The 27,518-nt window shown below is 56.5% G+C and overlaps 3 protein-coding genes across 3 annotated transcripts; 2 read left to right on the forward strand and 1 right to left on the reverse strand.

Annotated features, from left to right (window-relative positions):
* The first annotated feature begins 1,046 nt into the window (after positions 1-1,046).
* GRPEL2 (GrpE like 2, mitochondrial) lies at positions 1,047-12,143 on the forward strand. The gene is made up of 4 exons (XM_063169062.1): positions 1,047-1,118; positions 5,051-5,219; positions 6,288-6,369; positions 8,300-12,143. The coding sequence occupies exons 1-4, from the start codon at positions 1,051-1,053 to the stop codon at positions 8,656-8,658; spliced, it is 678 nt and encodes a 225-aa protein (XP_063025132.1). The 5' UTR covers positions 1,047-1,050; the 3' UTR covers positions 8,659-12,143.
* Positions 12,144-14,356: 2,213 nt separating this feature from the next.
* Positions 14,357-17,298, forward strand: PCYOX1L (prenylcysteine oxidase 1 like). Its single transcript, XM_063168387.1, has 6 exons — positions 14,357-14,471; positions 14,721-14,927; positions 15,358-15,532; positions 15,611-15,822; positions 15,911-16,051; positions 16,566-17,298. Exons 1-6 carry the CDS (start codon positions 14,357-14,359, stop codon positions 17,222-17,224), a joined length of 1,509 nt encoding a protein of 502 aa, XP_063024457.1. The 3' UTR covers positions 17,225-17,298.
* A 578-nt stretch (positions 17,299-17,876) lies between these two features.
* On the reverse strand, positions 17,877-19,942 carry IL17B (interleukin 17B). The gene is made up of 3 exons (XM_063168388.1): positions 19,899-19,942; positions 18,762-19,048; positions 17,877-18,641 (listed from the first exon to the last, which is right to left on the reverse strand). Exons 1-3 carry the CDS (start codon positions 19,917-19,919, stop codon positions 18,392-18,394), a joined length of 558 nt encoding a protein of 185 aa, XP_063024458.1. The 5' UTR covers positions 19,920-19,942; the 3' UTR covers positions 17,877-18,391.
* Between the last annotated feature and the right edge of the window lie 7,576 nt (positions 19,943-27,518).

The following is a 27,518-nucleotide window of genomic DNA, read 5'->3' on the forward strand; positions in this document are numbered from 1 at the left end:
GGCTGGGCTCAGCACCGCTGTGGCAGCAGCTGCTGGGACAAGCAGCTCCCTGAGAATCCCAGACTGGAGTGGGTTGGAAGGGACCTTAAAGCTCATCTTGTTCCAAGGGTCAGGGACACCTTCCACTATCCCAGGTTCCTATCTACTCCATCCACCCTGGCCTTGGACACTTCCAGAGCTGGGACAGCCACAGCTTCTCTGGGCACCCTGTGTCATGGCCTCAGCATCTCCACAGGGAAGAATTCCTTCCCAATATCCCATCTAACTCTTGGCAGTTTGAAGCCATTCCCCTCATCCTTCACCACGCAGTTATTCGCAACTTTGACCAAGGCTTTGGGCTTTGGTTAACGTTTATTCATCACGGTTAAGGAACACTCGCGGTCTCTTCCAGTCCTTTCCTGAACTAGAGGTGAAACCGGTCCTGTTATCACCTTAAACTTGTCCAGCCAGCAGCGGGAGCTGTGTTCAGGTCTGAGCCCTATGGGGACCACGTCCGAGCCCCAAGGGACAGAGCCATGTACCCATGTCCGAGCCCAGGGACCCGGAGCTGTGTACCCGTATCCAGGTCCGAACTCCACCGGGAGAAGGACCTCGGGCCGGGTCTGAATCAGAGTACCGGGGGATGGAGAGGTGACCGGGGCCGAGCTCCAGGGACCCGGTGTTTCGTGTCCAGGTCTGATCCTTGGCACACCGGAGCTCTGTCTGGGTCTCAGAGCCGGTGCCAGAGCCGAGTATAGGGGCAGAACGGCCGTGTCCGGAGCCAAACCCCAGGTCCCGGCCCGCTGTGCCCGGAGCAGAGTCCCGGGTTCCCGGAGCCGCATGTGCGGCAGCGGGCGGAGCGCTCTCCGCCCCCCATTCCCTCATGCCCGCCTTCCTCTCATGCCCGCCCGCCTTCCCCTAATGCCCGCCTGCCTTCCTCTCATGCCCGCCTTCCCCTCACACCGCCCCCCTCGGCCGGCCCGCCCGCGCTCGCAGGGCCGTGTGGGAGCTGTAGTTCGGCGCTGCCGCGGGCGCACCGCCGCCGCCTGCTCCGCCGCTCCGTGCGGGGCCATGGCCGCCCGCTCCCTGCGGCGCCTCGGGGCCCTGCTGCCCGCGGCCGGCAAGGCCGGCACCGGCAGGTACGTCGGGCGGGCTGGGACCGGCCGGGCCGGGATGGGATGGGGATACAGGGGTGGCCCGGAGCCGCGGGGTGTCGGGGACAGACGTGGCAGCGCCGCGGGGCCGGGCCCGGGCGGGCGCCGCGCCGGGGGCGGCAGCGGGAGCGGATCCACACCCGGAGCCCAAGCACGACCCGGGCCCGATCTGGACCCCGACCCCAACCCGCAGCCAGACCCCGCCGGGCTCCATCATCCCCCGCCGCTCCCCATCTCACCCCCGAAACCCCGCGCTGCCGTTCTGCGCTCCTCAGAACGCCCTGGAGCAGAAATAACCCCCCACAATCGAGCTCTTTTCCCGAAATAGTGATTTTTTTGGAAATTAATGTTCATTCTTAAGGCAAAGCGTTTCCGCGCGCGATAAGTCACGTTGGGAGGTGGTTTCCTGCCGCTGTGGGTGGGTTCTGTGTCTCGCCCGGCGGAACCATTTATTCTTTAATTTATTCATTAATTATTCAGGTTTAATGTGCTCCTCGGGTTTTGTTTCAGGTGGTGAGGCAGCCCATGTGCTATCAGTGTGTTTTGGGGGGTCGCGGAAAGAGAATCCATTTAATTGTGTCAATATTTAGACAGGAACAATGTCCACTCATGGTTTTTTTTTACATCATGGAATATAGCTTAGAAAAGAAAAATCCATAAAGATACTTTGGTTATTTGGGTAAAGTGTGGGCAGGTGAAAAGAAAAAAAGCCAAAATGCCTGTTAATTTTTTTGTTGTTGTTGTCTAGAAGCATCACTAAAATACTGTTTAAATGTAATATAATAAATCTGCAGCACATAGTAAAGGCAGCTGTGTTTGGGATTAAATGTAGATGCGTGTCAGGAAATTCTCCCTCTTACGTGAGTGAAAACTGCTTTGCCCCCCTGAAAAATGTGCAATGCGTCTTTCACCCTCCTGTGTGTCCTTCTCTAGGAGCTGTAGGTCTTTCTCACATCCTGGCACCCAAAACTGCCCCGGTTCTCGAGGTGCGGCCACCCCAGAGCGGGACCGTCCCCTCCTTGCGCTGCATTATCTCTGCAGGCACTCCCTGATGAAACAGCGCGGAGGAATTGGCAGTAATTACATTTCCTTCCAAAGCAGCCTCATCAGAGCTGAATCCAGTGCAGATGTTCCCGTGTGTCTCGGCACTCGAGAGCTTTGTCATGCTGATTTGGGAGGAGGAGGAGGGAGTGTTCCAGGAGGGTGGGGAAGGACCCTTGAGTTAGAGAGAGCTGATTGTCACTTCGGAATGGTCGGGTGCTCCAGAAAGGGGTGATGATACCATTGTAGCTCCGACCAGAAACCCTCTCTCATCACTGAAATATTAATCTTGAAGGACAATTGGCTTAAGCCATATGGCTGCAATCAACTTCTCTCCTCTCTTTTATCTCTTTGGCTTTCTGTGACATCGCTTTGTAAATCTTTCTGTAACACCAACTTGTGTAACTCCCTTCACACGCCCCGCGACTTCCACGTGTCTGTCACTTCGGGATGTGTCAGCTTCCTCCCGTGGGATCCATGCCTATTCTTAGGGCAGCTGTGATCAGACTTTGGAAGATGGAGCCCAGTCACTGGACAGCCTGTAAATAGCTCCTGCCACTTGTTGGGGAGAATTCCTTTCATCCTGCAGCAAGGAGTCAATCGAGCGGCATTTTCAACCCCGCATAACAAACCTGAAGAATTCCCTTTGGAGTCAGGCTGGGATTTCTTGGCCATGATTTTTGCAGGCAGCATGTGACTGCCGGGGCATGTCCCTGCTCGGGGATTTGGGATTTGGGTTCAGAGGCTGCACAGAGGAGTCCATGCAGGCAGCTCCCTGCTCCACGTAGGCAGCAGGGACCGGCTGCTCCATGCCCCTCTCCCACGCAGAACACACCCATCCCTGCCAGCAACCACCGGCAGAGGGAAAAGCCTCCCCAGCTTTGGCATCTGGGGGGCAGAGGAGTTAACTGAGCTGCACAGCCTATTTTTAAAACGCTGGAGTTTCACCTCTGAGGGGCCCAGCGAGATTTCTCAGCTGCGGTTCAGGTTCTTTGGTTCAGCTGTAGCATGGCTGATTTGCATCCCTGCAGCTCTTTGAAATGAAATGTGAGATGATAAAGGATAAAGCTTGGAGCTGCTGCCTCCCATGGACGTTTTTATGTGCAAACAAAGCCTCAGATTGATTTTTGAAGGTTTGGTGAAGGGGTCCTGCTCTGTCCTCCCCTCTAGTTTAATGTACTTTCTCTAACTTTGAAAAAGTGCTGTTAATCAGTCAATAAAATGAACATGACAGGAATCTTAAAAATCATTCAAAATAAATCATTCAAGATGGGGTCTTGTGCCCCAAACAGCGGCCAGGAATGAAATGTGGGGTTTTTCTCCTGTATTGGCATTCCTGGAACCCTTTAAAGATTAGTCTGAGGAACATCCTCCTCTAGAGCAAGTGTAAGTAGAGAAAGCACTTTGAGGTTTGTATCTGGCACATAATTTGTTGAAAATGAGTGGTTTGACATACAGGTGATGCTTTAAGTCCCCACTTAATAAAAACTGTACATGCAAATGTCCTCAGGTGGGGAGAGGAAGTTTGTCATTAGTGCTGTGGGACATTTAGCACCCTGCTATTAAGGATTTAAATGAGGAAACATCTGGGCTGTTAAACAGGGCTGGGAGGAGATGCCTGGTGGTCTTGGGGCAGATACAGATCTCTCGAGCTGGGCTTTGAGGGTTGAGCCAGTCTAAACCCTCAGGGACACCTCCTTCCTGCCCCACACCTCACATGTTTGGCTTCTCTTTGGTACTGGCACTTGCACTGATCTGATCTGATCTATCAGCAGACCAATTCAGGGACACTGAGAGAAAAGTCCTCTTGTTTTATAGGGTTTTTTTCAGCTGATTTAACTCCTTGAGACTCAATTCTGGTCAGCTCCAGTACTGGAGTAAAGGGGGCAAAACAGCTGAAGAGCACTGAGGCTTCATGATAGACCCCAGAACAAACTCTGTGCACTTGTGTGACATTGAACCTGGGCACTGCAGCCTTGCTAGAGAGGAAGAATGCTTCGTGGTGCAGGCCTGGTAATGTGAACTCAGCTCAATCGATTCTGGGGTCTAAATTAGCGTCTCTGTGCAGAGTGGAATTGTTCTGTACAAGCACAGGCAGTGGAGCTGCTGCCAGCGCAGGGATTTCTGGGCTCTGCTCCCTTTCACGAGGTAGATATGCACTTAATAAATGGAAAATATTGCACAGAGGGGATATAAAACATTGCACGATGGGGGTGTTGAAAGCTTTGCTCAGAGGAAGAGCCCAGGTATTCCCAAAAAAGGAGAATACACCCTCCCTTGTTAGGTGTGCACTGAAATGTTTCCTGGGTGGAGCTGGTTTGAAGTAAATTCTCTTTTGTTCTGCAGATTCTTCCTGGTGTGAGGGAGGTGGAGCTGAGGCTCACACTGGCAGGAATGAGCCCTGTCTAGGTTGGTTTGTAAAAGCAAGTGTAGTAAGAGGGGAGTGAAACACAGTCAGGGAATCACAGAATTATTTATGTTGGAACAGACCAGGGAGGTGGTGGAAGTGTCCAAGGAATGACTGGATGTGACACACACAGCTCTGGGCAGGTGACAAGGTGGGGATTGGGTACAGGTTGGACTTGGTGGCCTTGAAGGTGTTTTCCAACTTCATTCTGTGTTTCTGTGAAAATCTGACTCTTTTGAAGGTATGCCAAAGAAGTGGAGTAAAGCCTCTGTGTGCCGTGTTAGTCTAAAATAAAAGAAATTAAAACCACCTCTTTGTGTTTCTTTGCTGATTGTCTGTGTTTTCCAACAACTAAAATTGTGTGTAGAATCCTGTGTACCTCTTTTAAGAGAGCCTGCTTTTAATGCTGACACTAATCTTGAATTCTCATGGACCCTGAAGTTACTCAACTTTGTTTCTGTGTCCCTAGCTTGTATTTCAGAGGGTGCCCCTGTGCTTTCAGCACTGCAGCTCAGCAGAGGAGCACAGGAGACGAGTGTGGCCCAGAGGAGCCCAGTGAGGAGCCCAAGCACCCCCTCTCTGACTGTGCCTTGGAGCACAAAGCCATCAAATTGGAAGAGCAAGTCCGGGATTTAACTGTGAGTGTGCTGGGTGCCTTTGCTTCAGTCCCCTTGGCTTGGTCTGTTTTTCAGCCCTGGATTTTTCCCTAAATGCTGTGACACACACACACAGAGCTGCAGAGCAGCTGTGCCCTGCGTGTGAGAGGGTGAAATTCCACCCAAAACACCATCTGTCAGCAGGGCACTGATGATGTGGTCCTGGCAGGAAAAGCTGTGTCTTGGAGCTGGTCACTTCTTCCACAGCCTTGTGGCAGTAGCTTCGTGCTGATTAGTGTCACATGTTGGCATAGAATCATGGAATATCCTGAGTTCCCACAGGATCATCCTGGCCCTGCACAGACCCAGAATCCCAGCCTGGGATCCCTGGAGTGGTGTCCAAGCCCTGCTGGAGCTCTGGCAGCCTCAGGCTGTGCCCGTCCCTGGGGAAGAACCTTTCCCAAAATCCACCCTGACCCTGCCCTGGCCCAGCCCCAGCCCTTCCCTGGGTGCTGTCCCAGAGATCGGAGCTGCAGACCCCGAGGAGTCTCCCCTCAGCCTCCTCCAGCTGCACAATCCCAGTGCCCTCAGCTGCTCCTCCATGGCCTCTCCAGACCCTTCCCCATCCCCGTGTCCCTCCTTTGGACACTCCTTAACAGCTTTATGTCACACTGGATCCAGATTATCCGAGAAGGGAAGCCCTTTTAAGTGCCTGTGTGTGATGGAAATCAGGTTCTATATTGAAGAGCACACGTGACAGAGGGAGGATTAAATGCCACAGCACTGGGCTGTTCTGGAGATAATCACCCTGAGAATGCTGCCCTGAGTGAGAAATCAGCTGTCACAGAGCTGCCTGCTGGAGAGAGCAGGATCTCAGCAGCAGCCTGACCATGGCTGTTCAGCTGAATTCAGCCATTCAGTGCCCAGAATATTTTTTGGCCTTGAGTCTTGTGAAAGAGTTGCAGTTTTTGGTTAATCAGTGGAAAGACTTGTCTTTGTATGAAAACGCAGCAGCCCAGTACAATCTTCTCTCTTTAAAGCCTTCCTGAGGGATTTGCAGTGTCAGAGAGGGTTTCACCTGCAGGTTTGATGTGTCCCCTCTGCTTACAGGAGCGATACCGCAGAGCTTTGGCAGATTCTGAAAACGTCCGGAGGAGAACACAGAAGTTTGTGGAAGATGCCAAACTCTTTGGTAAGCAGAAGAGCTGTGTTTACTGCACTGGCCTGCCTGAGCAGAAAATGCTGATCAGCAGCTTTCTGTCCCCCTGTCCTGCCCTCCCACGTTTATTTCAAAGCCTGCTGTGATGCTTGGCCTGGACTCTTGATATCTGGGCGTAATCGCTGTTTTTTTCTCTGTGTCCAGCTGCGTCCTGTCCTGTCAGGTTTACCCACAGAATCACAGAATTGGGACTATTTTTTTAAAATAGTCCCATTGCAGCTGAGTTTAGTTCTGCTGACTTGGTTGAAAATGCAGGCTCTGCTGTGTGCTGAGGATTGGCTCTGGCAGGGTGCATTTTATACTCAGCTGTGTCATCAGGTTGTGATCTCCTTTTCTGTATTAACAGCCTCCTGTGCTTCAGTTCATTGGAGGTAAATGCAGCCTGGGGCAGTAGTTGTCAATCTCTAGATTAGATGTTTAAAATGTCTTAAGAGAAATATTTTAGCATCAGTGAAACGAGCTGGATTTGTAGCTTTGGCAGCAGAAGCAGGTGAGGGAGGAAGAAAGTGCTGTTCAGGCATTGCACTGTGCCAGAGCCATCTCTGAGAATGAAAAACTGTTTTTCTCCATAATGCATGAATCTCAAGAGGTTTATTGTTAGCTAATTCTAGCAGCCTTGAAATTAGAGCTGCTGTATTTTCTTACTTTCCACCCATGGTGCTATAAAATGGCTGCTGAGTTTGGAGATAATCAACAACAGGATGATTGATTTTGAGAGGGTTTTTTTAGCTTTTGGGATTTGATATGTAGCATGAAGAAGAAATAAGTTCTTTATTAGAAATTGCTCACAGAGTGAGACTTGGAGATATATAGATAAGAGGAAAATCTGAAAGGAGATCATAGCAAGGTGGGGTTAGTCTCTTTTCCCAATTGATGAGAGGTAAGACAAGAGGAAGCAGCCTCAAGTTGTGCCAGGGGAGGTTTAGATTGGATTTTAGGAGAAATTTCTTCACTGAGAGTGTTGCCAAGCACTGGCACAGGCTGCCCAGGGAAGAGGTTGGGACATCATCCCTGGAGGTGTTGGGAAGGCTGTGAAAGGTTTAGTGGTGGCCTTGGCAGTGCTGACTTGATGATCTTAAAGGTCTTGAGCAGCCTGAATGACTCTGATTCCATGAAGTGAGTGGTAATTGCTGGGCTTCTGTCTGCTGCTTTGCTGCATCTCCTTCCTCTCCTTTGTTCACATGTACAGCTGCAGACAGCACCTGACTATTGCCTCATTTTCTCTGTTTCCCTAATGTGTCATTCCAGTCAGGGAGTTATGACATTTATGTAACTGAGGGAGGCAGCTTTTCCTGGAATTTCTGCACTGTGCAAGAAACCACTGCTGGAAATGCAGCCAGTCTAACCCTTTTGTCAGTATTTTCAAATGACAGAACCTGCCTGGCTTTTCATGACCAACCCAAGGACCATTTTGGTTCAGTCCTTCCACAATGGTTTTAAGCTATGAATAAATTGGGGATTTTGTACTTCTGAATAGCCATGCATTGTTTTTGCTTCCCCCCATTGTGTTTATTCCCTGTGGAATGGGCATTTGTGTGACAAAATTATGTCAGTGGGACTGGAGCAGGGGATGTGGAGCAGAGTCCTAAATGACAAATCTGAGTTGCAAAATACTGTTTGGAGTGAGACATTAATGCTCTGTTTTGTCAGGAATACCAAATATATATATATGGTCATAGATAGATGTGTATTTCCTGCATATACCTTGGTTTGGGGAATCTTTAGATTACTTTTAATGCTGAAGCTTTGGTTCCAGCAATCAAAAGACACTTCCTGGTCTTGCTAAATTAACTTCAGATCAATGAGCAGCTGTAAAGCTGCGTTCAAACCACAGTGCCTTTGTGTGCCCTTGGTGCTGGAGCTCTGGATGTTCTGTAAGGTGTCCTTCACTTCCTTCCTGCAGGCATCCAGAGTTTCTGCAGGGACCTGGTGGAGGTGGCAGACATCCTGGAGAAGACGGCCGAGAGCGCCGCGGGCCACGCCGAGCAGCGCAGCGACCCCAGCCCCGCCCTGCAGAAAATCTACGAGGGGCTGTCCCTCCTGGAGGCCAAGCTGCAGAGCGTCTTTGCCAAGCACGGCCTGCAGAAGATGAACCCCGTGGGGGGCAGGTACGACCCCTACGAGCACGAGATCATCTGCCACGTGCCAGCCGAGGGCATGCGGCCGGGCACCGTGGCGCTGGTCACGCAGGACGGCTACAAACTGCACGGCCGCACCATCCGCCACGCTCTGGTCGGCGTGGCCGTGGAGGCACACGAGTGACAGGGCTCCGGCTGCTCCACTGGGACCTTGCTGGGCTGGGGACAGTCGCAGATTGTGTATTTACTTATTTATTGACCTGCGTTTGCGTTGTGGGATGGCTTCGGGGTCGCCGCCGTTCCTTCTGAGGTACTCGCGTATTTAATGATCCTCCTTGAAGCTTGTCCTGCTGTTTGTCAGAAATTTGGGGCGCTGTAGCCTCCTCCTTCTCTGCTTATTTCTCCATGGTTTGTATGGGGAAAGGGGAGATGTGGAGAGAAAGGGAAATTCTCTTCAGGAGATGTGGAGAGAAAGGGAAATTCTCTTCTTGTCTCCCTGTTCCATCTCCTGCAGTGGCCTCCAGGAAAGGAACTTCTCTGCCTCACTTTCCACAGCTGTATTAAGGGACTGTTAATAATACTGACCTACCTCACAGGGATGTGGTGAGGCTTTTCATGTGCAAAGCACTGGGAAAAGTCCAGAGGGATGAGTATTATTGTCACCTGGATTTGATGTCTTCCCTTGTCCCCACACCCCTCAGATGGGGTGAAGATGATCACTTGAAATAACATTTAGGGGCAGCTTTTTCTTATGTTGCTTCAGGAAAACAATCTGGAATTCATGGCATCTCTGTTGTACTAGAATTGAATAGAGATGAGGGTTTAAAAAGAATTCACTTGTTAGGTCAGACTAATGTTAATATTCCTTCTCCAGGTAAAATTCCAGCTTGACTCTTTGTTCCCAAAGGTAAAACAGGGAACGGTGATTTGTGGTGGAGCCAGAAAACTGTCCTCACATCTCTTAATCTCCAACCCAAATGTATGTTTTAGAGGAGAGTAATTTCTCTTCCCTGGTGGGTATTTGTGCAGCTTTCAAGCATGATAAACTATGTGCTCTTGTTGCAGCTGCTGGCAAAATGGAGCTGTGCCCTTAAGCAGGAAATCTGCACTGTTCTATTTTCTCAGCTCTCCAGTAGAGATCCTCAGATTACACCAACTTCCAGTCCATATTCTGATTCTACTTTCAACGATCCTAGTAAATATGAAACCTTTTGGGTTTTGATGCAAGGAGAAAAACCTTCTTTGCTCCAAAGTCTCAAGTGCCCTTGAACCAATTTTAGCAGCAGTGACAAGAAAGCAAGAGAAGCAGAAGGCTGAGGAAGTGAAAGCTGACCTCGAGCTGTCCTCCTGGTTGGAGGCATGTTGTTGTCACAGCACATATGTATTTCCCACTGGCCCTATTGCCTGGGAGTTCATTTATCTCAGCTGAAAGGATGCAGTCATGAGGAGGATCAGAATTTAACCCTTTGCAGAGCAGCAAGCAGTCAAATGACAGAAGAACAGTTAAGCCACAAAACCAGGAGTGGTTGGTTTTCAGCTTTTTTTACTGATTTGTTCATTCCTTCCTTTTTACTTTCTGGAATTGGTTCCATAACCTGACAAATGCACTTCCAAAAGTGCTTTACTTTTAGAGTGGATGCCATCCCTGATTTGGAAAAAAATTTGTTATTCTTTTATTCCTTTAGGCGCTTCAGCTGAAAAACCCTTTTGTGGTGGACTTCAGGATTGTCACGGCCTTTAATACTGCCAGTCTTTCACCTGGGGAGGCTGTGTGCAGTTTAGTGGGTTGGCACCCCAGAAATTTAAGTAACTTGCACATTTCTAACCTGCTCTGTGCAACCTTTTTTAGTGGCAGATGTGATGTGAGTCTGCAGTGGATCCTTTTTGGAGTGTGGGTTTCTGCCTGTGTGCAGCAGGTTCTGGAGATTTCAGCCCTGAAACAGCACTTCTGGCAGCTTTAGCTCATGGGCAGACCTTGTTCAGTGTCTTGTATTATTGCCATGTTTTTGGAAGTTTCAGAGATAAACAGGACTTCCTATCCATTGTTGTGCTGAGCAGGTCACCAGGGTACGCTGTTTCTCCAGAGAAGAATGGTAAAGTATGAAATGTGACACTACAAATGTGGCTGTTCTTCCTCAAAAGTGAGGAGCCCATGTCCTCAGCTGGAACAGTGGGGTCTCTGCTGCCTCTTCAGCCCCTGCTGTATCAGCTGAGTCTTGCAGTATGAGGGGAGAGCTGGAAACCAACTTTGAAAGTGAAACTTTAGTTGTAAAGACCCAAACAGAAGCACAGGCATTTTACACTACAGACAGTTTTCTGTCACAGAGAGGCTGCAGCTGAGTGTGACCAAGAGTGATGGGATCCAAATCCTCTTTAAACTCACCCATGGAGCCACTGGACTGTGAAAAAAATGTTACAGCCACTCCAACCTGGGTTTGCCAACTCTGCCTGTCTCCTCAGCCAGTGTTCACCCACTTCTGCCTTAAGGAAATACCCTCAAATGCACTCCAGACCTCCTGTCTGTACTGAGAGATGATTTATCAGTTTGTCTGTCTGGGGGCACTGCAGTGTGGCTGCATGCAGCTGGGCTCTGAGGGATCCAGCTCCTCTGCAATCTTCCCCACCCTCACAGAGGCCCTGTTTAATTTGGGGCAAGTTCTTCTCCCAGTGAAACCTCCAAAACTTCTCCAGGATCCTGTCAGGTTTTATGGTTCCTGTGAAACTGAGGCAACGCTGAGACATTCACAGATGTTACCAAAGAGATAAATCCTCTAGCTGTTGTTTGTCCCAGTTTCTGCTTCCTCTGAAAGGTGAAGTGAAAATGAAATAACCAAACCTGGATTCCATCACAGAATCTAGATTTCACAGGTAAAATTTGATTCTTTTGCCTTTCAAGCACACTTAATGATGCTTTTTTGTCCTGGATGAGATTGTGGAAGGGTGGGTTGAATTTCTCCTTGGTTCTTGCTGCCTTTTCTGCTCTGTTTCTGTAACTCCTGCAGGGAGGGCACTGAGCTGCTCCTCTGCAGTCACTTTATCCACTGCCTGTTCTGTAAAACACAGGAATACATGAACAGGGCAGGAACAGCAGAGGAGAGAAGTGTCATGTACCTTTTAGTCATTTCCACACCTGGACAAGTCTCCAGTGGCACTGTCATGAGCATGGCAAGATCTGAACTCTGACCAGGAGCAGTGCAGAATGAAATGGATGTTGCTTTGTGAACATGAACTTCCAGTGCTTCAGCAGCAGCGCTTCTGTTGGGAGAGCTGTGATCACTCAATAGCTCCTAGCAGTACCTTAATTAAAAAAAAAAAAAAAAAAAAAAAGTATTTAAGTTTTATTTTGTGAATATTGTAGTATTTTTTTATTTTAAAACTTGAGGTGTTTTGTTATTATTTGCAAAGTCAAACGAACAAAGCGCAAAGCGTTGCTAAAATGTCCAAAAACCCAAGGCCATTGAGGTGGGAGGAAAAGGTGTATATATTGTAATTTTTGTGTGTTTCTGTGCTCTTTGTTTACCCAAAGGTTCTGGCTGTATGAAAGACAGAGATGTGTGGGAGCAGTGCAAGAAATTGACAACAACATTTGAGTTGATGTTGGAAAGGTCTGACTTCCTTTAGCTGTCCAGATCCTGTCAATTTGCTAATAAAACAGAAGAATTGCAGTGACTTCTCTTGCCTTTTTCCCTGCCCCAAACTGCTGCTCATTCCAACTCCAGCCAGCTGGGGCTGCACATGGGAAGGTTTGGGGCTGTTCTGGTCCCATTGTCTGTGACAGGGCCACAGCAGCATTTGGCTGAGCATTTTATTAATGGTGTTTTAGGAGGACTCCCAGAAATGCACACACACAGGGATGGTGTCAGTGATTCCTGCACTGATAACACACACAGGGATGGTATCAGTGATTCCTGCACTGATAACACACCCAGGGATGGTGTCAGTGATTCCTGCACTGATAACACACCCAGGGATGGTGACAGTGATTCCTGCACTGATAACACACCCAGGGATGGTGTCAGTGATTCCTGCACTGATAACCTGCCCAGGCATTTCCACACCTTCTGCTGTGTCTGCTCCTGGACGAGAGTGGAGAGAAATGTTTTCTGCCAGCCTCTGGTGGTGGTTGGTTCAGCAGAGCTCTGCCAGCAGCTGAAATCTGGATCTCTGGGTTTATCTTTGCTTGGCACTGCCCCTGTGTGTGCTGTGCTGCAGCAATCCAGGGATTGTGCAGCACTGCAGTTAAGGGTGGGTTAATTTACAGCGTACCTTCACACTGGTACCCACAGGCAGGCTGTGATTTCAGGGATTTGTGGGAGGAAAGATGAGGCTTTCTCTGTGAGGGTGTGTTTGTAACAGATTTCCTTCTCTGCAAAAATAGCTGGGCCTCCATTCCTGCTTTCACCGTGGCACTTGGTGTGGGTGGGCCTTGTTCTGCCACAGCTCCGGATGCCCCCGGGCACTTCTCCCTGCAATAAAAAGCATTTGCAAAAGACCATTTACAAATAGCCTTTACGGGGGTGAGATCAATATTTCCGTGCTAAAGGTCTGCCAGCAAAGGGGATGGCCCATTACAGGGCTTTTCCTCATCCAGCCCAGGAAATCCTGCTGCTGCCATTAGGCAATTTCTGGCTCTGCTGGTTCTTCTCTGCAGCAACAGTGAGAGTTGGGAGCTCTCAAACCACCATGTGCAGCAAAGCCTCACGGCTTGGGGCAGAGCATTTTGCTTATGGCATGATAAAATATCCAAACTCCTGCGAGCAGGGTGGGGACTGGGAGCAGTGCTGACCTGCCTGGGAGCCCTGCTGTGTGCACAGCGCGTTTCTTGTCGCCCACAGCCCTGGGGAAATGAGGCTGGTTAAGTAAGAGCTTGTTAAAACCCGAGATGTGCTGCAAAGATATTTGTGTGCTGTGTTTTGAGCTGCTTGGAATCATCATGTCTCCATCCCAGTGTGATCCTGCCCATTGTGAGGGGAAGCTGAGCAGGAGTAATTTTTGTCTGTGCCCACCCCAATATTCAGCCTTGAGGTTCAGGGTTGTACGTGCTCCCCATGCAGAAAGTCTGGAGTGGCTCCTGGCTGGGGAAAGGAAGGGGCCTGTGCTCGTGTTGTGTTTCCTGGAGACAAAGTCATGAATTCTCCAACAAAATTCTGTCCCTTGGTAAGGAGCCAGCCCTGGGCTGGAGCAGGCTCTGGGTCTGTAATTACATGTCCAACCTGTTCGAGAGTTTTTACTCAGCCTTTGCTATCCTTTGTAATCCGAGGAGCAGAGGGCTCCCGTGGGATGCCCTTGGCACAAACCGCTCGCTGTCAGGCTCCTTGTTTTGCCCAGGGCAGAAAGTCCGAGCGAAAGCTGGAAACGCCTTTGCTGCTGCATGAGGCGGGCAGGACCCAGCCTGCTCTGCTCTGCCGGGACCCGAGCTGTGTGAGCATCACCCGGAGCACATGGAGCCATGGAAAACCTCCCCTGGCAGCACCAGGGCCCGAGCTGTGTGAGCATCACCCGGAGCACATGGAGCTCATGGAAAACCTCCCCTGGCAGCACCAGGGCCCGAGCTGTGTGAGCATCACCCGGAGTACATGGAGCTCATGGAAAACGTGCTTAGGGTGTTCAGGCAACACCGGGGCCCTCGCAGGAGCGCGGTGCTGCCGGGGCAGCTCAGGCCGGACCCTCGCAGGGGGATGCCGGCAGGGGGATGCCGGCAGGGGCTGTCGCAGGGTGTCACCGTGCCCCGTGTCCCCCCAGCGCCACTCCCCGCCCTGCCCTGCCCGGTGCCGCCTCCCGGGCCGTGCCGGGCTCGGGGCGGGGCGGGCGCGGGGGGCGCGGGGGCCGAGCCTCGAGAGGGGCGGGCCGGGGCGGGCGCTGCCGGCGCCGCTCTCCGCGCCATGGCCCCGCCGCCCGCCGCGCTGCCGCTGCCGCTGCCGCTGCTGCCGGCCCTGGCCGCGCTCCTGGCCGCGCTCCCGGCCGCGCCCGCCGCCCGCGCCGCGCCGCGCTCCATCGGTACGGGGGATGCCCGGGTGGGGTGGGCATCCGGCAGCACCGGGCCGCCTCCCCGCCCCGCCGGGGCCGGCACCGAGCGTTCCGTACCCCTCCTGCATCCCCATCCTTCCGTACCCCTCCGCAGCCTGCATCCCCGTCCCCGCGCATCCCCGCATCCCCATCCCCATCCCCGCCGCGGCCGGGGGAGCGGCGGGACCCCCTCGGCCCCGGGGCGCTGCTGACCCGGCCTCTGGCCGCTCTCGCCCGCAGCCGTGGTGGGCGCCGGGCTGGGGGGCTCGGCCTCCGCGTACTTCCTGCAGCAGCACTTCGGGCCGCAGGTGCAGCTGGACGTGTACGAGCAGGCGGGCGTGGGAGGGCGCCTGGCCACCGTCACCGTCAACAAGCAGCAGTATGAGAGCCGCGGAGCCTCCATCCACGCCCTCAGCCTCCACATGCAGGACTTCGTCAAGATCCTGGGTGAGATTGGGCATCCCAGCGCTTGCATGGCCTGCCTCGCTGGGCTGGGGTGTTTGGACACCCCCGGGCTCTGGGCTTGGGGTAGTGGGGAGGGTTTGTGCCAGTCCCCCTTGGCAGCCGGGAATGTGGTGATCCCCTTGCTGTCTCTCCTGTTGTGCCCAGGAGAGAGAAGGGGACAGGGTGGTCACCATCAGGGGTCTGCTGGCATTAGTGTTGGGTGGTTGTTCACAAACTCCTGCCAGTCTGTCCCAGTTGGCAGCAGCAGCTCCATGGGACGCCCCAACATGATGTGGCTGGGAACCCGTGCCTTGGGGTCCCTCATTCCTGATGATCCTCCAAGAGCATCCTTGCCCCTATCCCTGCTGGGATGTGTCCAGTGGTGGTCTTTCCCAGGGTGGGACCCAGCCACACGCTCCCTGTGCTCCCGCAGGCCTCAAGCACCGGCGGGAGGTGGCCGGGAAAAGCGCCATCTTCAGCGGGGAGCACTTCGTCCTGGAGGAGACCGACTGGTACCTGCTCAACCTCTTCCGCCTCTGGTGGCACTATGGCATCAGCTTCCTGCGCCTGCAGATGTGGGTGGAGGAGGTGATGGAGAAGTTCATGAGGTAGGACAGCCCATGGGGCTGGGGGGGTGTCCCTGGCACCAGGGCATCACCGGTGCCCCCTGCTACTGTCCCCTCCAGGATCTACAAGTACCAGGCCCACGGCTACGCCTTCTCCAGCCTGGAGGAGCTGCTGCGCTCGCTGGGCGGGGAGGCCTTTGTGAACATGACCCAGCGCTCGGTGGCCGAGTCCCTGCTGGAGGTCGGTGTCACCCAGCGCTTCGTGGACGATGTCATCGCCGCCGTCCTGCGCTCCAGCTACGGCCAGTCCGTGCTGGTGCCCGCCTTTGCAGGTGAAGCCACCTCCCCTCGCTGTGTGACACTGCTCAGTGTCCCCTCTGCGGCCACGCTGTGGAGTCACCCTCGTCTTCCTCTCTGCAGGGGCCATGTCGCTGGCGGGAGCCCAGGGCAGCACCTGGGCCGTGGAAGGAGGGAACAAGCTGGTGTGTTCAGGGCTGCTGAAGCTGACCAAAGCCAATGTCATCTCAGCCAGGGTGACAGGCATCTCCCTGCACGGCTCGGGTGAGCCTGGGCACGGCTGTGGTGGGAGGCTGGTGGTGGCAGCATGGGAGTGCTGTGACTGGAGGGCATCCTGGTCCTGGTGAGGCATTTGGGAGAGGGCCTCAGGGTCTGTCCTTCTCCCTTTGTCTGATTCTGCAGTGGGGACCCTGCAGCTCCAACCTCAGCCCTGAGGTTGCCCTCCCTCCCTCCTGAGGTCCATCAGGTTCTCTTGTGGCACCATCCTTGTTGCAGGCTCGCTCCCCCTTCCACCACAGCAGAAAAATATCTGGGGCTTGGGATGTGGCCTGTGTTCCCCCAGTCCTCTTTGCCCCACTAGGCTGGGCCTCTCTGGAAACATTTTATGTCTTAATGAAGCCTTTCTGCCACCCTAAGGCATCAGAAACTCATCCATAACCATCAGGTGCTGTGGTATGTGCTGGAAACCAGGGGATGGAGGTCAGGCTGGGAAAAAGAGGGTCAGGGCAGCACCACCGGGGCTCAGGGCTGCTCCTGACTGTCCCCTGTCTCTCTTCAGAGGGGAGAGCCCTGTACCAGGTCCACTACGAGAGCCCCGAAGGCCAGGGCTCGGCTTTCTACGACCTGGTGGTGCTGACGACTCCGCTGCACCCCAGCAGGAGCAACTTCACCTTCGACAACTTCGACCCGCCCATCGCCGACCTGCCCGGATCCTTCCAGCCCTCCGTCACCTCCGTGGTGCACGGCTACCTCAACTCCTCCTACTTCGGCTTCCCCGACCCCAAGCTGTTCCCTTTCACCAGCATCCTCACCACCGACACCCCCGAGCTCTTCTTCCACGCCATGGACAACATCTGCCCCGTCAACGTGTCGGCGGCGTTCCGGCGCAAGCAGCCGCAGGAGGCGGCCGTGTGGCGCGTGCTGTCCCCGCGGCCGCTGGACAAGCCCCAGCTGAAGACGCTCTTCAGGTCCTACTACTCGGTGCAGGTGGCCGAGTGGCCGACGTACCCGCGCTACGACGCCGCCAAGGCGCTGCCGCCCGTCGCGCTCCACGAGAGCCTCTTCTACCTCAGCGGCGTGGAGTGGGTGGCCAGCTCCATGGAGATGACGGCCGTGGCCGCCAAGAACGTGGCCCTGCTGGCCTACAACCGCTGGCACCAGCAGCTGGACAAGATCGACCAGAAGGACTTGATGCACAAGGTGAAGACGGAGCTGTGAGGCCGCTGAGGGGTGCTGGGGCGGGAGCTTTGGGGCGTGTGGTAGTTTGGGGAGTATTTATTGCCTTGGGGAGGCCGGGGGGGGCTGGGGGACAAGGGACAGGCTGTGTCCCAATGACTTGAAGGCCTTCAGGAATACAGTTCCTGCCCAGTGTTGCTGTGTCTGTGCTGTGTGCCTCAGTTTCCCTGTTCCCTCACCCCAGGCTCTGCTGGAAAGGAGCCTGTGCCTTCTCCTGAGAAAGGGCCACAGTGTTTGGGAGGGATCTTGGGGGGCTTTGGGAGAGATCTTGGGGGGCTTTCAGGGTTGAGGCTGTCTGGCATTGGCAGCAGATGGGTCCCCCCGAGCTTCCCAGCTCCCACCAGTCTCTGCTGCCTTCCTGGCTTTGCCCTTGGGAGCCTCACAGGGAGGGCTGGAGATGCCAGGGCCTCTCCCATGCCTGGAGCCCAACCAACCCTGCTCCTGTGCCCCAGGGATGCAGGGAGGGCTCTCACAGCTCCTGCCAAGTGCTCTGTGCTTCTGGGGGTGTCCAGGCTTGTGTTTGGGGGGCAGAAGAGCCTCTGTGGGAGAAGCTGGGCAGGACAGAGGGGCAGCGTGAGGGGCCAGGGCAGGGGCAGCTCAGACCAGGGCCAGCAATGCGCTTTATTGAGACCTCAGAAGCTGCCCAAAGCACCAGCAGCTTGCCCAGCTCCTTGGGCTGCCCAGCCTGGCACAGAGGAACCTGTGGGAGGACTGGAGAGGACAGGAGAGGTCTGGGAAGGAATGGGAGGACTGGGATGGACAGGAGGGCTGGGGAGGGCTGGGAAGGACGGGAGGGCTGGGAAGGACGGGAGGGCTGGGTGTTGCCAGGAGCTGTTGCAGCAATGGAGCAAACAAAGGGAAGTGGGGACTTTGGGAAGGGAGGAGGCCTGATCCTGATGCTGATCCTGATGCTGATCCTGATGCTGATCCTGATCCTGGGGCTGTCTCTGCCCTGGGTGTCCCCAGAGCAGCTGCTGGGGCTGGGGCTGGGGCTGACAGATTCTGCAGGGGGATTTTGAGGAGTTCTTGCACAGGGAGCTCCCCTCACCCTGCTGCCTCTCCCAAAGGGCCGGGCAAGCTGGGGAAGCAAGAGCAAGCTGGGTAGAACGGCCAGCACTGGGGGAGCTGCAGGGTGTGAGCTTTGCAGCCTCAGAAGATGCAGGTGCAGCCCACGGCGATGGTCTCCATCACCATCTGGTACTTCTTGTGGCACTTCTTGCCCCGTGCCCCGTGCCCCGGCGGGGCCGGGCAGAGCAGGCGGCGCACGGGCAGGCGGCTGAAGATGGGGACGCTGGCCATGCTGCGGTCCTCCTGCCGGCTGAAGGGGTTAATGCAGCCGCTGCACAGGCACCGCGCCTCGGGGATGTCGGCTGGGATCCGTGAGGCGTCGTGGTTTATCCTGGAGGAGAGGGAGACAGGACGAGGCTGCAGAGATGGTGCTGGGGTGAAATGGGTTTTGCATCACAGCCTGCCACAGCCCCCGTGCTGGCACAGAGCCACTTGGCTGTGCCCAGCTCACCTGTAGGCCCAGGGGGACAGGCTCCTGCGGTTGGACCTCCAGAGCCTCAGGTTCACCTGGCACTCGGTGTCCCCCGGCTCGGAGCCGTTCCTCAGCTGGCGCACCATGTCCTGGATGCCGTGCTCGTACTGTGCCATGCTGCTGTAGGGCTCCTCCGGGGCCCAGGCCAGGCCAGGGGGGGCTGTGGGCGCCCGTGCCAGGCCCCTTCTGCTGCCCCTGGCTGCCTTGCTCTGGTCCTTGGCTGCGGGAACCAGGACCATGGCAAAGGTGAAGATGCAGAGGAGAAGCTGAGGAAGAAGGAGGATGAGGATGGTGAGAGGCTGCTTGTGCTGCAGGACTGGCATGGAAGGGGAGCCCTCCCTCCTCCCAGGGGTCACCGGGTGATGGCAGGACCACATTGGCTTTGAGGTGGCGCATTCAGTGCCCAAAGGCAGTGCTGGCCTGCAGGTGAGAAGCACCTGAGGGCAGTTTGCAGGAGTGGTGGGCACGCTCATGATGAGCTGATGTGTGTGGCTGCCCCTCACCCCGCTCGCAGCTGGCAATTGGTGTTCCCCAAAGTGCCCCTGCCTGTCCTGCCCGAGCCGTGCCCTGTCCCCTCCCTGCCCACCCTGAGGCAGCTGAGTGGGGAGTGACCCAGCTCAGGCTGTACCTTTGAAAGGAGCCTCACAGAGACGACACAGCCAATAACGAGATCTTTATCCGAGCCCTCCCTCTGTGCTCTGAGGACGGTGAGAGAGGAAAGATGCTTTTTTCCTTCCCTTCTCCCTCCAGCCTCGCAGCCGTGTGCTGCCACTGGCCGGCAGGCTGCCCAGCAGGGAACAAGGTTCCTTTCTGTAATCCTGCTCACTGCTGCTCGTGTCCCTGCAGCGGCCCAGGCTGCCCCACACCCTGCCCGTGGGTGTGCAGTGCAGGGGCAGGGAGGCTCGGTGGCCGGAGCCGCACTGTCCGCCTGTCTGTCTGTCTGTCTGTCTGTCCATGGCTCTGCTCTCCCAGGCTGCTGCATCCTCACCCTGCAATGGCTCTGGCAGGCCACAGCAGCACCTCCAAAGCAAACAACCCCAGGTAAACAAGCATGCAAACCATTCTGTTAGGGAAGGAAAGCAAGGAGCAAGCCCCGAGATTTGGGGAGGCACCTACCAGGTTCGGAGCCCGCTCCATGGCCGCTCTCTGCGCTGTGGCCGCTCCCTGCCAGCCGGGCAGCTAAAAAGGGAAAGCCCCAGCCCCGGGCTGTGCCCTGCCAGAGGTGTGTCCGGCGCCCAAGGTGCCAGGGAGCCTGGGAGCAGCCAGGGCAGGGGGCCAGCGTGGTCTGGGGCTCGGCCACCCGTGCCCGCCCCGGCGCTGGCCGTGCTGCCCGCGGTCAGTGTGGTCAGTGGTGGGTTCCCTGTGGAGCAGGCAGCCCCAGGGGCTCTCCTGGCAGTAACACGCTCTGGGGAGGGCGTTTGGGCTCTCTCGGTGTCACCAGCACGGTCACAGCCCTGACAGACCGGAGGGACACGGCTGCTGGGTGGCGGAGCAGGGGCTCACGGCAGGAGCGTGGTGGCTGTGCCCTGTGCTGGCAGCAAGGTGAGTGGGTAACCTGGGGCTGAGGGCCTGCTGCCATCTGTGAGCCACCCCAGCACAGCTCTATGTCCCCAGGAGCCCCCGGGCCCCTCTGCCCAGCAGTGAGGTGGTGGCACTGATCCCTCCCTGCAGCCCCGGTCCGTCTGTCCCCAAACCCTTCCCTTGTGCTGTCCTGCAGCTCCTGCATGGGGACACAGCAGCTGTGCCACGGCTGGCCCTGGGGCTGCGGCGGGCTGGCTCTGCTGGGCCGGGCACCGCCGTGCAGGGTGCTGCGGCGGGGGAAACTGAGGCACGGGGGTGCTGGCTGTAACTCCCCGTCCAGAGGACAAGGGCTGGCATTGCTCTCCCTGCTCTGTCGCTGTCCGTGCGGTCAAGAGCCACGCGATGGTGCTGTCCGCCACCCAACCGCTGCCAGTCCTTCCCGTCTGCATCCCTCCTCCTCCTCTCCATCCCTTCGTACATCCCTCCGCCCTCCGTCCCGCCCTCCATCCCTCCGTGCATCCCTCCGCCTCTGCATCCCGCCCCTCCGCCCCTCCGTCCCGCCCTCCATCCCTCCCTGCATCCCTCCTCCTCCTCTCCGTCCCTCCTCTCCATCCCTTGGTACATCCCTCCACCTCCATCCCGCCCTCCATCCCGCCCTCCATCCTGCCCTCCATCCCTCCTCCTCCTCTCCATCCCGCCCTCCATCCCTCCCTCCATCCTGCCCTCCATCCCTCCTCCTCCTCTCCATCCCTCCTCTCCCTCCCTCCCGTCTCCTCCCCTGCAGCCCCAGCCTCAGGCGGATGCCGCCGCAGTTCCCCACGCTCTGCCCTGCTCCCTGGGATGTTTCCTCCTCCTCCCGCCTCCCTGTGCATCCCCAGGGATCCCAAGGCCCCCGAGCTTTGTAGGGCAGAGGGAAATTTCCACCTCCTTTTCCCATCCATGGACTGTGCCTCTGGGAAACCCCATAAATGGGTAAAGGTCTCTGCACCCCCAGCTGACGCTGTCCCCTCCTCCTGGCAGCCCTGGGGTGCAGCAGGGACCCGCCTGGCTGCTCCCCCTGCCCAGCCCACATTAGCACCCCCAAGGACAGCCCAGAACAGCTCCAGAGGCTTTGCTGTGCGCTGGACTGGCATCTGAGCATGGAGTGTCCCGTTTGTCACCTCAGGATCTGGGCTGGGATCTCAGCATGGAGTGTCCCGTTTGTCACCTCAGCACCTGGGCTGAGATCTCAGCATGGAGTGTCCCATTGTCACCTCAGGATCTGGGCTGGGATCTCAGCATGGAGTGTCCCACTGTCACCTCAGCACCTGGGCTGGGATCTGAGCACAGGGTCCCGTTTGTCACCTCAGGCCCTGCCAGGGGAGCCCTGCACCCACCCTCCTGTGCTTAGGGGTAGGACAGCACCCGGCCTTTGGCCAGCAGCAATTCTGGGGTGCAGAGCCAGCCCCTGGCTGCACCCGGAGCCTTCACCCGGTTGTGGCAGGGCCGGGGGCAGCCCCGGGCGCCTGCGTGTGCCGAGCCAGGCGAGCGTTGTGTCAGCGCTCGGCAATGCTGTTTACACATGAGAGAGGCGCAGAGGCATCTGTGCCGGCAGCCAATTACCCAGTTTTGATCTTTTTTGGTGAAAAGGAAACCAGGCCTTGTCAGACATGGCCAAATTTGATAAGCTGGGGGAGGCGGGGGCGGCTGTGGGAGGCTTTTCCCCCTGGCCTGGCCCAGGGAAGGGGCTGGGATGGGGAGGCTGGGCCATGGCCAGTGTGGGGGCTCCGTGTGCCCATCCTGGCTGCAGCGCCCTCCCTGAGAGAGCAGGGCTGGGGTTACCCACAGGGGACAGGAGAGGTGTTCTCAGGTTTGGTTTGTGCTCATCTCTGCTGCTGTCACCACTTTGCCACACTGCCACGGGAAATTTGGGTGGAGAGCAAGGCCTGGAGATGGGGAACAGGGATCCAAATGGGGCAGGGGTGGATGTGAAGACAAGCTCCACCTGCCCTGAGTAAACCCAGGTGTTTACTTGCCAGATAAGCCTCGTGGAACCCACCCCAGCCCCAGAGATGCAGGGCATCTGTGTGGTGCTCGTGCTTGGCAGCAGGGATGTGCTGGCAGGGATCGTGTGGCAGAGCACACCACAGGGACTGCAGGTAAGGGAACGGGGGGAGGTCAGGCCACAGCTCCAGGCTGGCAGAAAACAGCTCTGTGCAGTTTCCCACATCAGGAATGTCCCTGCAGGGGTGGGAGCTGCTGGAGTGGGGGCTGCGTCCCCTCCATCTGCACTGGGCAATGGCTGGTGCCACTCTGCAGGGCACGGCCACTTCTCTGGGCACCAGGCTGCCCCAGAGCTCCTCGTGGGGTTTGTGCACACCTGAGCTCAGCACACACCAGCCCAGCCAGACAGGCGGCTCTGGCAGGAGGCTCCAGCACGGCCTCATCCCTATCTCTGCGTGAGCAACATTTTCCACTCATCAAAGCAAAGCTGCAGGCAGCTGTCGTGGCCAGAGGCAGCCCTGTGCCGTGCTGGGAGGGGGGTCAGCCCCCCAGAACCCCCCTGGCAGGTGCTGCTGGCCCCGCCACAGCACGGAGCTCACATCCTTATTTGCACAACGGCTCCAGAGACAGCCGAGCCAAAAAAGCTTATTTTAAGCTTGCTGGAAAAAGAACATTGTTTGGTGGGAATTTAAACTCCCCGTTCTCAAAAAAGGCAAAAACAAAAAGTGCTTCATTCTGCCGGCTCCTGCCATTGCATAAACACAGAGGCAGGCACGGCTGGGCAGGGGGGACAGGAATTTATTGCCGGCATCGAGCAGGATGGGCTGTGGGACAGGGACCCCTCCTCTTCTGTGCCCCCAGTGCCCCAAAATCCCTCATGCTGGCAGGAGGGAGGGAAGGGGCATTGCCCCACCGTGGTGCCAGCGCTGCGGGCAGGAGGGGTGAGCACGCTGGCAGCCCGAGCTCTGGCTCGGCATCGCTGCACAATATTATTAATAAATATTATTTATACAGCCCCGATCCAGCTCCCCGGGCGGGCAGCTGGCCGTGCTCGGGGCTGCTGTAAATCACGCCCTTCACATCCCCGAGCAGCAGATTCGGGTGTCGGGAGGCAGAGCTGAGCTGGGGGGACAGCAGCACCCGGACAGGAGGCTCCTGGGGGGCCCGGGGCCGGGGAAGATGCGCGTCCGTCCGTCTGTCCGTCCGTCTGTCTGTCCGGCACATCCTGCGCGGCCCCTCCGGCGCATCCATCACCCGCCCGCGTTTACAGCACGTCGCTGCTTTTACACGATCCAGACGCGCAGGTTCCTCCTGTCCCGCTCCTCCAGCGCCCTTTGTTTGCTTTCGCCTCCTGCTGCTGGAGACAGCGCAGCTGATGGAAACAGCCTGTTCTGGAAAGGGCCGCTTCCTTCCGTCCCTGCCGGCCCCGGCCCCGCTGCTGGCTCTGCAGGGCACGGACAGACCCCGCTCTCAGTGTGGGACAGTCTCAGGCTCCTGTAGGACCGATGGGGCACAACCACGGTGTCCTCCAGGACCTGGCCATGGGTCCCCTCATCCAGCCTGGCCCTGCTCCCTCCATCCCCCCGTGCTTTCTCTCTGACCTTTTCCAGCCCTCTGAGCTCCTGTCCCGGCTGTGCCCCCTGCCCACCAGCCCAGAGCATGGGCTGGGCAGTGCTGGCTTTCAAATAATTCAGTTTTCCTTCCCCCTGCAGCCCCAGGCAGTCAGACACCAAACCCCAAGTGCTTTGGAAGGGTGGCTTCATTTTGTGCTGGATTGCAAAGGTGAGACAGCCCTGCCAGGCCAGGGGATCCCTGTGCATCCCAGCTCCTGGCTGAGGGAAGGGCCGGTCCTTCAGCCCCGTGTGGGACACATGGAGCAGCCTGGAGCCATCCCCACCACCTTCCCTGCCAGGCCAGGGGCTGGGGGATGCTCCCAGGGACGCGCTGCCAGGGCAGCAGTGCCCTCCGGGTCTGTGAGGAGCAAGCCTCTTGCTTGAAGGGCTTTGGTGGCTTTTTCTGGCGGGCAGGAGTCCAAGCTGCCAGTTCCCAGGGCAAGGCGAAGGAGGAGGTAAATGCAAAGCTCAGCAGTGGCACTGACGTCTGTCCTGGAGGGCTGTGACCAAGCCAAACTTCTCTCCGTGCTCCTGGGCAAGGGATCCCATGCAGGGACCCCCAAACTGCAGGGGAATCATCCCCAGGTGGGAATTGGTGGCTTGGAGTCAGAGCAGGCAGTTCCCTGCCCTGCTCCCCATGCCCTGCTCCTGTGTGCTGCGGTCAGGGAGGGAAGGGATTTGCAGGGCAGCCCTGGCCCCTCCTGAAGGTCACCTTGAGAGCTGCTGCAGCCCAGCTCCCCGTTCATCACTGCCCTGGCCCCGCAGGGGCTGAGGGAGCAGGGGCTGAGCCCACACGGGCTCAGAAATGCCCTCCTGCCCTCCAGCAGCCCCCTCTGGTGTCAGGCAGAAGATGAAAAGGTTCTAAATTCGGTGTGTTTGGATGTTAGCAGGGCTTGTAGGAGAAGGGTTCCTCTTTGCACGCCCCAGGCTCTTGGGAAGGTGGGAGCAGCCCAGGGCTCCCTTTCCATCCCTGTCCTGGAGCATCACAGCAATGATCCCCTCCCCACCTGCCTGGGACAGAGCTGCCACTTGACCCTGCCCCTACACCCACCCAGAGAGGCTGGAGGTCAGGAAAAAATGTCACTTTAGTGGAGATACTGAAACCGAGCCCGTGCTGAGCAGGGATGGCTGGGCAGCATCTGAGTGAAGGAGTAACAAAAACAAACCCGCGCCAAGGAATCCTGCTTTGCCCCAAATGTTTTTCTTATGGAGTTGTAATAAGACAAGAGCTGTAAAGATAGTAACCTCCTAAACATTACCTTATTAAGGCTTCTCAGAAACCGCAGGGCACGACCCCTCTGGGTCATGGAACAAGAGCGCAGCATCCAGCGAACAAACAGAGGCTAACGTTACATTTTTCACTTCATTTAGGGAACCTGGTTTCTAATTATAGTGCTTGTTTAATGGCTGTGCCTCACTGCTAGCCAGCCCGCCCAGAGCACAGGGAGAGGGCAGTGGGAGGGCTGGGACATCTCCCTGCTGGCCCCCAGGGGACTGAACTGGGGACAGAGAGGGGCTTGGGGCTTGGAGGCAGTGAGGGAGGGTCAGTGCCCAGGGAGAGCCCCTGGGGACACCCCACAGGTGCTGTCCCTGCTCAGTGCCATGCAGCAGGGGCAGGGGGTGCTGGGTGTGCTGCTGTGGCTGTGCTCGGTGCAATTCCCATTGCATTCCAGTCAGCCTGGGCCCATCTCTGCCCTGCTAACAACAGGCTGGGCCCTGGCAAAGCCAAGGCTTGTGCTGCCAGGGCCACCGCACCTCTGTGTGTGCAGCAATTCAAAAAACAATTGTTTTTTTTTCCCCCCAAGCAGCCCGTGGGAAGTGCTTCATATTGCAGGTACATCACAGGTGACTCTGGCTCCTCAGAGGCCACCAGGTGTGGGCATGCTGCTGGCAGACCCAGGCCCTGCTGCTCCATCCCTGCTCTCCTGGCAGCTCCCTGGTGCCTCGTCCAGCACAGGCTGGTTCCCTGCTTCTCCTGTCCTGCAGCTCCCTCTGGGATCAGGGATTTCCCCAAAGTGCTGAGGGCATGTCCAGCTCCTGCAGCACTGGCTCTGGTGCTGAGCTGGTGCCTAAGTCTGGGGAGAACCTCAGGGATGGCAAGGACTCCACACCATCCCTGTGCAAAGCCTGGCATGATGGCTCAGAGGCCTTGGCCCTGCCTTTGGGGCTGTCCCCACCAGCTCAGGGGTCTGAGGGTGGTGGGAGCCTCTCTGGGATGTGTTTCTGGTGGAAGTCCTGCCCTGCCTGACTCCTACTCCACATTTGTCCCCATCCAGGTTACAGCAACCACTGTGCCTGTGCATGGCTCAGGGTCAGCCTCCTTCCCACAGCCAGGATGCTCTGATGGACACAGACCCCGGCTCAGGGAATGTCACCACCTTGAGAACCAGAGCTGAAGCTGGCAGTGTCTCCCTCAGTAATTTCACGGGGCAGAGGCTGCTCCTGCTGCTCCAGAGCTGAGCCCTGCGCTGGATTCGCTGCCAGTGTCACCCAGCAGAGCAGCAGGCACAAACCCCATCCTGCCCTGCTGGGGCTGATGGAGCAGGGGATGAAGGCTCTCAGCGCTGGCTGTTCCCTGCCCAGCCGCCAGCCTCTGCTCATGGTGGGGCTGGAGGCCATACATGGACTCACACGGGCCAGGAGGGGCTGGGCTGGTGATGGAGCTCCCACCCAGGCTCCCACACCCTGGAACCAGGATGGGCAGCAGCCCTGCAGCCCCAGCCTCACCACCACCACCTCATGAGTGTCCCAGCCCTGGGGTGTGGGATCCTGGGCAAAGGGGTTCCCCAAAATCCGTCCCTGTAACTCCGTCCTGGTGCTGGGCCTGGTGGGCTCACCCAGCTCTTCAGATGTGGGGATGGACCCTCTGGGGCTGGGGGAGGATTCGCTGCCTGCCCTGTGGATGTCTGGGGTGGAAAATCCGGGAAGGTGGAGGTGAGCCCGGGCGGGTGGGCTCCTCACAGAGCGGGGACATGGAGCCCCTGCCTGGCTGCTGTGCTGCTGCCCCTTTTGGGGAAACCAGGGGCCTCACCCTGCCCTCCCAGGGCTGCTGCACGGCCTTTTCCCAGGCCAGATGGAGCTTTTCAAAGTCAGGGCAGTCATGGGAGCCTCCAGGCAGGCCAGGGAGCGTCTCCTCCTCCTCTGCTGGCCTGCACACCACCCCAGCTCCCCATGGCCATCCTCCCCATGGGCTGGGGGATTCTTCTGAATCAATTCTCCTCCAAGGAAAACCCACGAACCCAAATGAAGTGAATTAAGGGCTATTTAAAGGGGGTACAGCTCATTTAAAAAAGAACGCAATCTCTACAAGTGGATAAACATTGATTTCCCAATTATGCTGTGGGCCCTCAAGCAGCCATCAACAAAGAGTGTGTTAAAGCTCTACACTACAAAAATATAAGAACTTTATGATTCCTATAAGAACTTTATGATTCCCTACCCATGAACAGGCTAACCTGTATTGAAACAGGAGAATTAATGCTAGAATGGAGTAACCAGGGTCCATACATGAAACCGGGAGGAAGTGAGTTAGCTATTCCAAGTGAGGTATTCCAAACGAGTTATTCCAAGTGAGCTATTCTAAAAGAGCTCTTCCAAGTGAGTTCTTCCAAGTGAGTTG

The sequence above is a fragment of the Melospiza melodia genome, chromosome 14 (assembly GCF_035770615.1).
Source record: "Melospiza melodia melodia isolate bMelMel2 chromosome 14, bMelMel2.pri, whole genome shotgun sequence".
NCBI classification, from domain to species: Eukaryota; Metazoa; Chordata; class Aves; order Passeriformes; family Passerellidae; genus Melospiza; species Melospiza melodia.